The sequence below is a fragment of the Nomascus leucogenys genome, chromosome 12 (assembly GCF_006542625.1).
Source record: "Nomascus leucogenys isolate Asia chromosome 12, Asia_NLE_v1, whole genome shotgun sequence".
Taxonomy (NCBI): Eukaryota; Metazoa; Chordata; class Mammalia; order Primates; family Hylobatidae; genus Nomascus; species Nomascus leucogenys.
Window position 1 is genome coordinate 65560186 of NC_044392.1, and position 14886 is coordinate 65575071.

At 38.6% G+C, this 14886-nt stretch overlaps 1 protein-coding gene across 1 annotated transcript in view; it reads left to right on the forward strand.

Annotated features, from left to right (window-relative positions):
• SLC16A4 (solute carrier family 16 member 4) overlaps positions 1-12906 on the forward strand; it is a 28429-nt gene extending 15523 nt beyond the window's left edge. The window contains exons 8-9 of the mRNA XM_003267938.4: positions 242-335; positions 11855-12906. Of these exons, the coding sequence (XP_003267986.2) occupies positions 242-335; positions 11855-11982 (222 nt within the window). The 3' untranslated portion in view covers positions 11983-12906. The remainder of the gene's footprint in view (positions 1-241; positions 336-11854) is intronic.
• The last annotated feature ends 1980 nt before the right edge of the window (positions 12907-14886 follow it).

Sequence of the window (14886 nt, forward strand, 5' to 3'; positions counted from 1 at the left end):
ACCCATGAACCTCCTAAAAAATTAAAATGCAAATAAAAACTTGTGTTCTTACTAATAAACTGAAAACACTGCCTACCTAGCATTTACTGTTCGCTATTAGTCCTCAGCTCTTTCACAATATTGGGAGAAGCCGCACGGTTTGTAGCTTGAGATGATATAAATAGTATTTGTCCTTTTCAGGCATAGGTCTCTATAGAATTTCACCCTTAATATGGCTAACACTGAATTCTAATTCCTACAGGTTGATCTGTGTAGGAATTCTACAGTAAACAGGTTTTTGGGACTTGCCAGTTTCTTTGCTGGGATGGCTGTCCTTTCTGGACCACCTATAGCAGGTAACACCTTCACCACATTCTGGACAAATTTCAATAGCAATAAAAGGGAAACACTGATCCAGGATTAATGGTAACATGTAATGACAGTATCAGGTTAAAAGAAAGATTATTTCCACTTTTCCTATATCTACTCACTCCACCACCAATGCAGGAAAATCTGAAGGCTCAGATTCTTGTATTATCTTAAGATGTGCCTTAAGCAGATTCTTACATTCTTGGGAGTTGTAGGGCAGACACTGGATCTATGTCTACTTGTCTGGGGAGACAATCCAGTTTTTTTTTTTCAGCCTCAAAGACCTATGATGCTTAAAAAAAAAACAATGCTGGGAGCAATTGCTCACGCCTGTAATTCTAGTACTCTGGGAGGCCAAGGCAGGGGTATCACTTGAGCTGAGGGGTTCGAGACCAGCCTGGGTAACAGAGAGACCTTGTCTCTATAAAATAAAAAATGAAACATAACAAAAAAAACAATGAACGACTAGCATCTTGTATCTAAATATGAGTCATTTTTATAGAGCTTGAAAGGTATAGGCCTGACACTTTTGTTCTTCTGATGTGCCATATGGATGTCCAAGATTGCCGGTTACCTGTTCTTTAAGTATCTCTCTTTGAAAAGAGGCCCTTCAAACTGTTGGTACCAAGGATGGGAGGATACTTGGCCTAAAGGCCCCATCTCTATGGAGAGGATATTGGGGGCCACTGGAAATTATTATATACAAGTACAGTAAACATTTGGGGAGTTCTGATATGTAAGTTAACTTTAAGATTCAAATTACAGTTTTACATTCACTTTTTACCTAACTGGACATTCTGTACTTGCTGAACATTTAATCTAATACTATTACAAACTTGAATACTCACACAGAAATATTTCTAGGGCACAGACCTAAAACTTTAGTTTCTCACACACCACAGGTTCTCAATGTATTTCAATGTACAAATTACTATGACATTTCTAATCATCCACAAAAAAGAACTTAGCCTAAAACTTACTTTTGCTTCTTTTAGTCCTGAAGACAGAAGGGAGTTGATCTTGTCCCACTATCATTTTTTAAAAATTAAGTTTCATAATGATGTTAAGTTTATACCTCTTAAGACTGAGAAAGGGGCCAGGCGCAGTGGCTCATGCCTGTAATCCCAGCACTTTGGGAGGCCGAAGTGGGTGGATCACCTGAGGTCAGGAGTTCGAGACCAGCCTGGCCACCATGGTGAAACCCGGTCTCTACTAAAAATACAAAAATTAGGCGAGTGTAGTGGCAGGCGCCTGTAATCCCAGCTAACTTGGGAGGCTGAGGCAGGATAATTGCTTGAACTTGGGGGGTGGAGGTTGCAGAGAGCCAACTTTACTTTGCACCACTTCGCTCTAGCCTGGGCAACAGAGCGAGACTTTATCTCAAAAAAAGACTTGGAAAAAGTAAATATTAAAAGAAGGAGAATACAAACTAAGGATAACAAGAATTGTTACTGAGAGGGCCTGGCATAGTAGCTCACGCCTATAATCCCAGCATTTAGGGAGGCCAAGGTGGGAGGATTGTGTGAGTCCAGGAGTTCCAGACCAGCCTGGACAAGATAGTGAGGCACTATCTCTACAAAAAAATTTTAAAAATCAGCCAGGTGTGATGGTGCATACCTGTAGTCCCATCTACACGGGAGGCTGAGGCAGGAAGATTGCTTGAGTCCAGGAATGAGTGCAGTGAGCCTTGATTATGCCACTGCACTCTAGCCTGGGTGACAGAGTGAGACCCTGTCTCAAGAAAAAAAATTATTACTGGGAACAAAAAATATGCCAATAGCTGAGCTTCAATTAAGGCATACTTATTCTAAAGAAAAAATTTATATAAATATGCAACCAATTCTCTTATTTGCATTTATGAACACACCCCTTCCCATGCTATCTAACACTTAGCCTACGTTTCATACCTGGAAGGCAGGCTAGAATTATAAAGTAAAGCCCAGAGTTGTTATATAGGGACTAGTAAAAGGAGGCCAAATACCAGAAGTACCTTGCACAACTACTCTATGGCTAGTACCCAGGACAGTGAGATACAGAAAGCAGAGCTCAGTTTGCTGATGCATTTTTTCAGTCTTGATCCTTCTTCACTGGCTGTCCCAGTAGTGCCTTGGAATTTTTCAAGCCTATTGGGCCAAAAGTACAAGGAAGTAACAAATACAAGGGCACAGAATATCTTACTCAAATGAAAAAGACAGGCAACAAAACTATAACATGTTTAATGTCCTATATGTCTTTGTATACTTCTTAAAATAAAATGTTTAAATAGTTCAATACTTGAGAAGACAAGTCAAGTTTTCTGAAGACCATTACCTGAAAAGAAAAAGCTACAAGTATATATGTGAGTTCTGAAATAAATTTGTTGGGTCATGATCTCATTGTTTTTATGAAAAAAGATAGACTACCACAGAGCAGATTAAAAAAGAGTATATCACTTTATTTTCAAACTTTTATTTCATACACACACACACCTGTGTAATGTAAAATATGAGATATAAAATACTTCTGTTAATGAGACAAAAAAAGTTAACAAGCTTTTGTTTGCCCAAATCCAGTATATCCTAGCACCATATGTGAGGATAAAAAACTCCTATTTTTTACCCATTAATTCAGAGAGTATTACTTAGGCAGCCTTACATTCTGTAAGCTCTACAAAAAAGTCAACGGAAGCTATAAGGTTGTTGCTAAAGCTTATGTAGAAATTTTTAGTCCAGGACGTGCTCCTAGTATCTTAAACAAGATTCTAACTACAATGCGTTGCCATTAGCCATCTGTTGAAGAAAGAAATTACAGGAAAGCTTTGTTCCTCTAAGTCATTCCTCCGTGAAATGACAGAGGACATTACAAAGGCCATTAGATTTGTTCCTAACTTCTGACTCCAGCAGCAGCTACCAAAGAAACATCAGAAATGTTGATGTACAGATCAACTCAGTTCTTGCAGGTGTAAGCAGAACTTTAATTGAATCAAAAGGTTTACTGGTGATGAAACATTAAATTCTCAACCAAACTTAGACCTTTAGAACTGTATGAGATTCTCATTTTTTACTTACCTAAATCTGTTATTACCAAATTGCAAAAGCTGAAACTCCTATAAAAGAGTATAGGCATTTTTAATTAGGAATCTAAAAAAAGTAAAACTTTTCATAATCTTCAGTCAAAACACTAGTTAAAAATGGTAACATTTTAGCCATGCTCTTATAGATCACACAGACAAAAAAAGGTAACACATTACATGAACAATATTTCTCTCCTTCCTGTATAAAAATAAAAAAGAAAACAATATTAGTTCTATGCAACACATTTTAGTAATTCAAGGAAAGCAAAAATAGCACAAGAAATTCATAGAACCATATACACTATTCTTATTTTTTTTAATATAGAGAATATGGGCAAGAAAATTATACACCTCAATTTCTTACATTTCTTTCATGAATTTAAGAAATAATGGTAGCAACAAAATTCTTTATAAGATCTTTATTGAAACTGAGAGATTGAAAGGATGAAAGTTAAAACTTACCAGTCCCCACACCTCCTCTGTAAGACAATGCCCTGCCCACCCACTCCACCCCAAAGTCCCTTCTTATTCCAATACTCAGTGACAATTTCAATTTTAATTTAAAAATATGGCCTGCATTAGAGTAGGTGAGTTTTAGGATTGTTCCAGGTTCCCTGACCAGGGTGGTGAGTAGACCTATAGGCCAAATGTCACACAGCTCATCCAAACCCAACTGCTGCTTTTGGGGTTAGATGGCACCCAGAATTACACACTGGCACAAAGATGGAAGCCTTGGAAGGCTGTGGAAAAATGAGAATTATTGATATTTTAAGCCTTATTTCTCACAGACCCCTGTTAACAAAAGTAAACCTGCAAAAAACAATATAAATACAAAAATAATGCCTTGGGCAGAAAAGTATATCTAATCACATTCTTCAACATATAGGGCAGATGTAAGCTACCTACATGAAATTCCTACTCTTCCATTCAAGGCATTTGACATGAAAGCTCAAAATGCTCAAGGCTCAGTTTCATTTTAAAATAAAACCAAGGGACCATATTAGTTGCCTGTAAAATAAAAACTGAATGCAGTTCCCCACTTCTCCATATTCCCCCCTTTCCCAACTGACAAATGCATACGGCATGCTAATATACATATATAATCATTTATTTAAATTAATCACAAATATCTTCTGAAAACTCCCTAAAACACTATAAGTAATTATTTGATTACTTGGTAATCAAGTAACTATCAAATAAATATTTAAAACTTAGCATTCATTCAATAACTGTCAAGCAAATCACTAGCATAGTACTGTTATACGCTATGTGGGACACACAGAAGATAGAAGTTACTCACAGTCCTCACATGACTCACCAGGTCGTGAAACAGTATTCACTCTGCCACATACACTGCCAGGACTTCATACTAAGAACAGTCTAGAACCTCTACAACTGTGAATTATTAGAATCTGTATCCTTCTTCTACTTCATTAACTGAACACCTGATTAAGCCACTGTAGCCCATCACCTTATTTTCTTACCTTTAATTGAAGACATTCTGAGCTGTGGGATAATAAAATGACTTTAAAATATGTTGAAGTTTAAGTCAAGCAGGTATTTCACAAGTGTTTTTCCTCCACCAAGCCCTAGAAAAATCATTTCTAACGCCAAATAGTTGTAAGCCAATTGTACTCCAGCATACGTTAAAGTCAACTAGCTCCTAAAGAAGTATGTCTCTATTATTTACCGATCTCAGCAGAAATACCATGGAGTGAGACTGGTAATTTTGCACCAAGTCTATTTGTGTTTTATGGAAAAAGGTAAGTGCTAAAATATATATTCATCCATCTAAGCTCATCTCTGTCCCATTATCACAGAAAAGTCATCTCCTCATGAAATGATAGGTCATTTCCTATCTATCCCATCCTCAATTTCAGATACAGTATTAAACAAAAATTCCATCTGGTCCTCGCTCCACTAAAACCAATCCTGACGTCTAGAGTTTTATCAGTCACCTTGGCCTATCAATTGCAAATTTCTCTATGGTGTAAAATTTTACTTGGAAAACACACTCTGGAGGTTGGGCATGAGTGGGAAGAAAGTGAGAAGGCAGAGCAAAGCCCTGTCCTCTATACGTTCTGTGGGGAAAAAAAAGGCTAAAAAAAAAGTAAATATTTTATGTATCTAGTGATTATTTTCCCCATAAACTACAAAGCCTTACAGATTTTTACTTTGATTCAGTTTCCCTAAGATTGATGAATACCTACAAAGCATCAAAAATAAATTCCAAATAGCTCTCTACTGTGGTTTAAGAAGAGGAGTTCTTCCCTTATATAACACACTTTGCAAGGCCAAAGAATCCAGCTTCCAAATCCTAATAGACACCACAATCCTTTTAATAAAACTTACAGCACAGAGCTAATACTTGAAGCATTCCTAGTAAATCTTATTGCAAATTTCTATCAAGGAAACTTTACTGAGTTCCCATCTTAAAAGGCCCTGAAATTTAAATTTGCTAAGCCAAGTTTCCCAAGATTTTTCCGATCATGGCACATATAGAAAATATTTGCACAATACACCCCAAGTAAAAGAACAAGATTGCCAATAGCCAGCTGGTGGCTCCAGTGGCCCCAGGGATGAGAGGAAAATTGTCTTTGCACACCTTGGAAATTTGCCACTATGCTACAACCCAACTACAGGAGTTCTGATTCAACTCTGACCAGTCACCTGCAGAATTTTCAACCACTTTAGAACTAGCACCAAGAAACTTTGGAATTAAGGACCTTCTAAGTTTTTTGTTTGTTTTGAGATGGAGTCTTCCTCTGTCACCCAGGCTGGAGTGCAGTGGCGCAATCTTGGCTCACCTTTCCAGGTTCAAGTGATTCTCCCACCTCAGCCTCCTGAGTAGCTGGGACTACAAGTGTGTGCCACCATGCCCAGCTAATTTTTTCTATTTTTAGTAGAGATGGGATTCACCTTGTTGCCCAGGCTGGTCTCCAACTACTGAGCTCATGCAATCCGCCCACCTCGGCCTCCCAAAGTGCTGGGATTACAGGTGTGAGCCACTGCACCCGGCCATGTTAAGTTTCAATAAGATGACCAATAGTAAACTTACATAGTAATCCTAATAAAAATGATTCATGGCTGGGCGCGGTGGCTCACGCCTGTAATCCCAGCACTTTGAGAGGCCGAGGCAGGTGGATCACGAGGTCAAGAGTTCAAGACCAGCCTGACCAACATAGTGAAACCCTGTCTCTACTAAAAATACAAAAATTAGCTGGGCGTAGTGGTGCGCGCCTATAATCCCAGCTGCTTGGGAGGTTGGGGCAGGAGAATCGCTTGAACCCAGGAGGTGGAGGTTGTAGTGAGCCGAGATCACACCACTGCATTCCAGCCTAGGCGACAGGGTGAGACTCCATCTCAAAAAAAAAAAAAAAAAAAATTCATAACTTAGCTTAACAATCAAGTTCTGAGATGTCTGAAAGTATGAATACTTTTTAGACAGGATGCTAAATTCCTTTTGAAACATGTATGGCCTAACACATAAAATGATGTGGAATAGTTTTAAAATATTAACACTTAAAAAATGAATTCAGAATCCTATATTAAATATCTAACTTGAATGATTATTCTTATTCCTTTTTAACTGACTGTAAAAAAAACTGGTTTGCACAAGTGTTTAAAGAAGCTCAGCCCAATCTTCCTATTTGTTTTAAATTATCACAGGAAACATTATTAGACATTTCTGCCTAAAACAAGTCCTATAGCCATAGATATAAGAAAAGAGTCTGGACTAATAACTTCAAATACAATAATTATTCCTGTTAAATAATAATTTTACTGTGCATAAGAATCAACTGAGTGCCACCCAGGATGGAGTTATGCTTGACAGAATCCAATGAATCTGCATTATTAACATGCATCTCAGGTAAATCTGATGCAGGTAGCCTGTAGACACGAAGGAAATGCTTACAGAGGTCTTCAGCTTAATAATTCTGCATCAGCTGCCAGTTTATTCCTCAGAGTGCTGGCTACATACAGTAATACCAGTCATAGAGTGAACATTCAGATACACGCACATTACCCTAGATTATAACTGGTATGTAATCTTGTCTTTCTCTGACATTCACAATGCTTATGCTATGACCACAAAGGAATCTAGTCTTTTGAATGTCAACTTACGTGTGTGCTTCCATTTAAAATGGTTGAGAATACAGTGGCTTCTGAACTATCAACAATACTTTCTTTTAAAATTATTTACTTGGCCGGGTGCAGTGGCTCACGCCTGTAATCCCAGCACTTTGGGAGGCCAAGGCGGGCGGATCACGAGGTCAGGAGATCGAGACCATCCTGGCTAACATGGTGAAACCCTGTCTCTACTAAAAATACAACAAATTAGCCGGGCGTGGTGGCGGACACCTGTGGTCCCAGCTACTCGGGAGGCTGAGGCAGGAGAATGGTGTGAATCCGCAAGGCGGAGCTGGGAGTGAGTGGAGATTGCGCCACTGCACTCCAGCCTGGGCGACAGAGTGAGACTCCTCTCAAATAATAATAATAATAATAATAATAATAATAATAATAATTTACTTAGAAGCATTAAATCGTTTAGGGTCCAAAGTGCATCTGAACAGATTTTTCATACTGTTACCAAAAAAATACAGAGATCTAATAAAATCATACACTCGTTCTCTCTCTCTATATATATATTTTTTAAATTTTTGAGACAGGCTCTCCCTCTGTTGCCCAGGCTGGAGGGCAGTGACACAATCACAGCTCACTCTAGCCTCAACCTCCTGGGCTGAAGTGATCCTCCCAACTCAGCCTCCTGAGTAGCTGGGACTATAGGCACGTGCCATGACACCTGGCTTTTTTTTTTCCTTAACTTTTTCTTTATTCTTTTCCAATATTTTTCTAAATTTAATTTTAATTTTTGATAGAATAGGGACAAGGTCTGACTGTGTTGCCCAGGCTGGTTTTGAACGCCTAAGCTCAAGTGATCCTTCTACCTCAGCCTCCCAAAGTGCTAAGATTATAGGCATGAGGCATCACGCCTGGCCAACACCCAGCTAATTTATTCGTTTTTGTAGAGATAGGGTCTCACCACATTGCCCAGTCTGGCCTTGAACTCTTGGGCTCAAGTGATCTGCCTGCCTTGGCCTTCCAAAGTGCTAGGGTTACAGGCATGAGCCACTGTGCCTGGCCAATCCTTTTACTTTTAGCAGTAGAAAATGGCTAGTTATTCCAATCAAATAAAGTAGATGTTTCAATACCAATGAAGTTCAAAATTTAACTTACCTAGTAGCCACTTAAATATAAGCTTGATTATAACAACTAATACTTTCATAAAATAATCAGTCATATGTATATTTCTGCATCCTACATTTTACCTCATATTTGCTAGTATAAACAGCATCCTAAAACTAAATACTCAACTGTATACTATTATCCTATTGCATGGCAACTGGATCTTAATTTAGAATCTAAAAAACACAAATATCTCAATGATCAAATATGACTGGGAGAAACAGATTTACAACAATTATTTCATCTAGGTTTTATTTCACCTAATTTTGCATGGAAATACATAGAAATAATTCTAAAACATGCTAAACAATTCCCTGCCCTGGTAAGAAAATATATTAAGTATAGTCATGAGTTACTTAACAGGGATACATTCTGAGAAATGTGTTGTTAGATGATTTTGTTGTCATATGAACAGTATACCTACACACACCTAGGCTATATGGTAGAGCCTATTGCTCCTAGGCTACAAATCTATATAGCATGTTACTGTGCTGAGTACTGTGGGCAACTGTATCTCAACATAGAAAGATACTCCTGTATCTAAACAAAGTACTTTTGTATCTAAACATACAGTAAAAATGCACATCATAACCTCATGAGGTCTGTCCTGTTATGTGCCACATGACTATATTTTAATACTTAATGTTTCAGAAACAGCATTCTAAGAGTGAGTGAAATCCCAGCACTTTAGAAGGCTGAGGCAGGCGGATCACTTGAGATCAGGAGTTTGAGACTAACCTGGCCAACATGGTGAAACCCTGTCTCTACTAAAAATACAAAAAAATTAGCCGGGTGTGGTGATAGGCGCCTATAATCCCAGCAACTCAGGAGGCTGAGGCAAGAGAATCACTTGAACCTGGGAGTCGGAGGTTGCAGTGAGCCGAGATTGCGCAACTCACTCCAGCCTGGGCGACAGAGCAAGGCTCCGTCTCAAAAAACAAAAAAAAAAGTGAGTGAGTGAGAGAGAGAGAGAGAGAGAGTGTGTGTGTGTGTGTGTGTGTGTGTGTTTATAAAATGAAAGGCTTGGTCGGCATGATGGCTCACATCTGTAATCCCAGCACTTTGGGAGGCCAATGCAGGAGGATGACTTGAGGCCAGGAATTTGAGACTAGCGTGGGTAACTTAGACCTAGTCTCTACAAGAAATTTAAAAAAAAGAAAAGAAAAGAAAGAAAGAAAAGGCTTATAAACAGTTTTTCTCTTCAATCCATTTTTACTATTTTTAGCTGTGCCTACCTGACATTTTAGTAGCACTGTCTACCTTTTTGTCCAAGAATTCCTAGTCTTTCCCCAGAGTGTTACTTCTGAGACCACTATTTTATAATTCACAGGTCTTATATATACCCATATACATACACAGACACATACACTTTAATACATTTGCTGTGTTGGTGGGACTAAGGCAAGAATGACAAGGGACTGGGAGGGTAAGGACTGCTACCTTCTATACTCCTTCCTTTCTAGAAATGTCTACAAGAGTTCAGAGGCTAGTCACCTATTTCTTAGAGATCTATAGGTCAATAACAATCAACATAACACAAAGACTTGTCCTAGTTGTTTTCACTCTAGTAACTCCAAGAAACATTTAATACAGGTCACTGATCAAACAGGAGTCAGTAAGTAAAAAGCAACTTAAAGTTAGTTGAACTTAAGAGGTTATAAAACATTCTATTCGCTTATTTTTTACATTAACAGGAAACACAGAGCTATAAAACAAAAATAAATTAAGTCAATTTTTTCTGGTCTGCTTGTCTCATCTCCTCTTTGTCCATAAGAGAAAATGCTTGAGATGAGAGAAGCAGACCAGAAGAAAAAGGTGGGGGAGGGTATACTCTACATATCCAGTGAGGCATCATGATCTAAGACAGAAGGGAAAAATCAAAGACACAATGTAAGCTCCATGAGGGCAGATATTTTCATCTATTTTGTTCAGGGGTATATCCCTGGAACCCAGACCTGTGCTGCCATACAGCACTGAAATTTCTTGAATAAGTGATCAGATATAATACACATACTATACTTTAGAAAAGAACTTCTCAAAGTGAGGTCAACAGACCCCCAGAGATCCCTGAGACCCTTTAGGAGGTCCAGGAGGCCAAAATTATTGTCATGATAATACTAAGGATATTATTTGCCTTTTTCAGTGTTGACTTTTGCAATGATGTGCCTTAGCATAAATATTCTTTGCTATCACCTACTCAGTTTAAAAAAAAAAAAAAGTGTTTCGCTTAAGTTTTAGTATGTGCCATTAGCCAAAAGACTTTGCGGACCCTCCAACTTACGCTTTTAAAAAGCACTTAGGACCAGGCGCAGTGGCTCACGCTTATAATCCCAGCACTTTGGGAGGCTGAGGTGGGCGGGTCACTGGAGGTCAGGAGTTCGAGACCACCCTGGCCAACATGGCAAAACTCCGTCTCTACTAAAAATACAAAAATTAGCCGGGTGTGGTGGTGGGCACCTGTAATCCCAGCTACTTGGGAGGCTGAGGCAGGAGAACCGCTTGAACCCAGGAGGTGGAGGTTGCAGTAAGCAAAGCAGAGATCGTGCCACTACACCACTCCAACCTGGGTGACAAAGCAAGGCTCTGACTGAAAAAAAGCATTTAGATTTCAGGGGGGAACTTGTCATTGTTTAACCCACGTGATCAAGCAGTCAGTTCCTTCTCATACATTCTCATAGCCCCCTGCACCTTCCCTTCATAGCACTTATCACATATTATTTATTTATGTGGTTGGTACCTACCTCCCCCCTAAAGTTCTGTGAGGGCAGGGACCGTATCTGTTTCGGCTCACTACTGTATCCTCAACACCTAGCAATATTAACAGGAATATAGTAAGTACTCAAGCCTTTGTTTAGTAAAGGAAAAAAAAGAAAACTGATTATTATCACTTCTCTTTTTTCTTTGGAAAATAATAATTTATGATTATTTTCTTCATAATAGTGGTCTTCTAATAAAATTCATGGTAAAATAAAATGGTATGTGTTCCTAATTTTCTCCAATTCCACTGTAAGATTGGAGATGGTGTAAGTCCCTAACTCAGGTGGAGCTGATTCAACTTTATCAGTGAAAAATAGGGCAACTGAGAAGCTTCACTAAGTTCAAATGGGTCACAATACAGGAGGCTCCTTGCTTTGAGGAGCTATTCATGGCTGAGAATTACTAATGGCAAAATTTCCTTCCCTAACAGAAATCATTCCTTCCTTCCAGGCTGGTTATATGATTATACCCAGACATACAATGGCTCTTTCTACTTCTCTGGCATATGCTATCTCCTCTCTTCAGTTTCCTTTTTTTTTGTACCATTGGCCGAAAGATGGAAAAACAGTCTGACCTGAAAGAAAGAAGACTGCAATCAAGTGAGAGCTTAATGAAAGAAAACCTAAACTGATATGTCATTGGAAACGAAAGCTTGAAAGAAATGCATCTACATTTGTAACATGAGAAGGAAAACAATTTTTTTTTTTTGAGACGGAGTCTCGCTCTTTTGCCCAGGCTGGAGTGCAGTGGCGCAATTTTGGCTCACTGCAATCTCCGCCTCCTGGGTTCAAGCGATTCTCCTGCCTCAGCCTCCCAAGTAGCTGGGACTACAGGCACACACCACCACACCCAGCTAATTTTTTGTATTTTTAGTAGAGACGGGGTTTCACCATGTTAGCCAGGATGGTCTCCATCTCCTGACCTCGTGATCCGCCCGCCTTGTCCTCCAAAGTGCTGCACCTTTCCAGGTTGCAGGCATGAGCCACTGAGCGTGGCCAACCAGATAAGTTTTTAAGGTTCCTTCTTGCTTTAGCATTCTGAGAAATGTCTAATTGGTAGTAAGACAAGAGTAATAGCAACCTGTATTGTTAGTATTTAATCAAATAGGCTAAAATTTTAATCAGGCACCTTATATATTAAATAGAAATTGGAATGTACCATAATAAATCCAAACTCTCAATTACACCATGGTAATTCAGTCACTAAAATATGTAAGGATAGAAAATTTTTTCTTAATTTAAAGAAGTGTGAAACACAGCCATTGATTGATCAGAATTCTGGAATCTGAATATTAAAACCTTACTTAGTGACTGGAATGGTATATGCTCCCTCCAAAAGTTTATCTTTGTTTATTAATCAAAGGTAATCCTTACTTTCTTTGTATTACTTAGGTTCTTAATTAAAGGTAATCCTTACTTTCTTTGTATTACTGAGGTTCTTAAATTTCTATGATAAACATGTATGGCTAAATAATAAAAAGCATATAAAAATTGCTTTAAAAACTTCTTTATTTCAAGATCATCTGAACAGCAATTTTGCCCATCAAAGCGTTATTTTTCTGCTACATCTAATTAATAAAATATTCACACTAAATATTGAAACATCTCTTTATAAGATTTACATGAAAGTTGAATAGGTGGTTTTAATGGGAAATATGTTTAAATTAAGATGTTTCTTATACCACCAACCTCCCTTAGCATCTCCTTCTGCTCCTTCTGAATGCTTTTTTTTTTTTTTCTTTTTTTTGAGACAGGGTCTCACTCTGTTGCCCAGGCTGGAGTGCAGTGGTATGATCTCGGCTCACTGCAAACTCCGCCTCCAGGGTTCAAGCTATTCTCCTGCCTCAGCCTCCCAAGCAGCTGGGATCACAGGCATCGGCCACCATGCCCAGCTAATTTTTGTTGTTTTTAATAGAGACGGAGTTTCACCACCTTGGCCAGACTGGTCTCAAACTCCTGACCTCAAGTGATCCACCCGCCTCAGCCTCCTGAAGTGGTGGGATTACAGGCATGAGCCTCCACGCCTGGTCCAAAATTCTTCTTAAACTATTACCATCATCGTTATTCCACTCTTCCATTCCTCTCTGCTTTAAAATGTGTATTAATTCCTTACAGAGAAAAACTCTAGAAGACTGGTTTAGCTCCATACCCTGTCACTGCCTATGTATGCCTTCTCTACCAGGCACCATTTCACTTTTCACTATCTGACTCACTCAAAGGCTACCTCCTTTGGAAAAATCTTCCCCAGCATTGTCATTCTCATCTGGAATCCCATCTAACTTTTAACAGAGTACTACATGAACTCACATGTCAATCCTTTCCATTAGTCTGCAAGATCAACAAGATGAATGGGGATTCATTCATCTTTGTATTCTCCAAGGCCTAGCATAAGCTTTGGAACCAAATTAATCTGGGTTCAAATCTCAGTTATGTTAAAAAACAGTAGTTGATCCTATTTAAATATGGTTTTTATGACTTTCTGACTAAAGCAAAAGAAAAAAGAAAACCAGTTTTCTGACTTAAAAAAAAAATGTCATTTTTACATTTAGATGTGGATGTCTAATATTTTTACATTTTACATGTTAAGAAAATATGAAAAAAAACCACCCCCTTACACATACAAACAGCAAAAATAGTTAAAAATAAATATCAGCTCTGCCACTTGTTACCATATGCCCTCATGAAAGTTACTTAAAATTAACTTCTCTGAGACCTAATTTCCTCCTCTGTAAAATGAAAATACCACCAACCTACCTCACAGATATACTGTGAGGACTAAACCCATGAAAATATACTTGTGCCGGGCATGGTTGCTCACACCTTCAATCCTAACACTTTGAGAGCTGAGGCGGGTGGATCACTTGAGGTCAGGAGTTCAAGACCAGCCTAGCCAACATGGTGAAACTCTGTCTCTACTAAAAATACAAAAATTAGCCGGACGCAGTGGCGCATGCCTATAGTCCCAGCTACTTAGGAGGCTGAGGCAGGAGAATTGCTTGAACCCGGGAGGCGGAGGTGGCAGTGAGATCATGCCACTGCACTCCAGCCTGGGCAACAGAGCAAGACTCTGTCTCAAAAAAAAAGAAAAATATACTTATACCAGGCAAAATGCCCTTCATATGTAGTAGCTGCTAATGTCCATTCTGCTTTCATGTCAAAACAAAAGATAAAATAAATCAATGATTTTATGAACCACTTTCATTAATTCTTCCTTCTCTTTAGAGTAGCAATTATTTTTAAAACGGACTTCAACTACCTAGAGAAACCTTCTGTTTTCCTCCTGTCTAAGCAAGCTGTACATTTTAAGTAGGACCAACTAAAGAACTCCAAATTGAATTCTTAGGTTTTATGAATCTCATGCAACAGAGAAGTTCTTTATCCTACTCAACGGTAATAGGCCCTCTAAACCTGGGTGGTGTGAATTAAGAAAGCCTGAATCCCAAGACTACAGAAAGCTAACGACTTCTATAACTAATGCGTTCA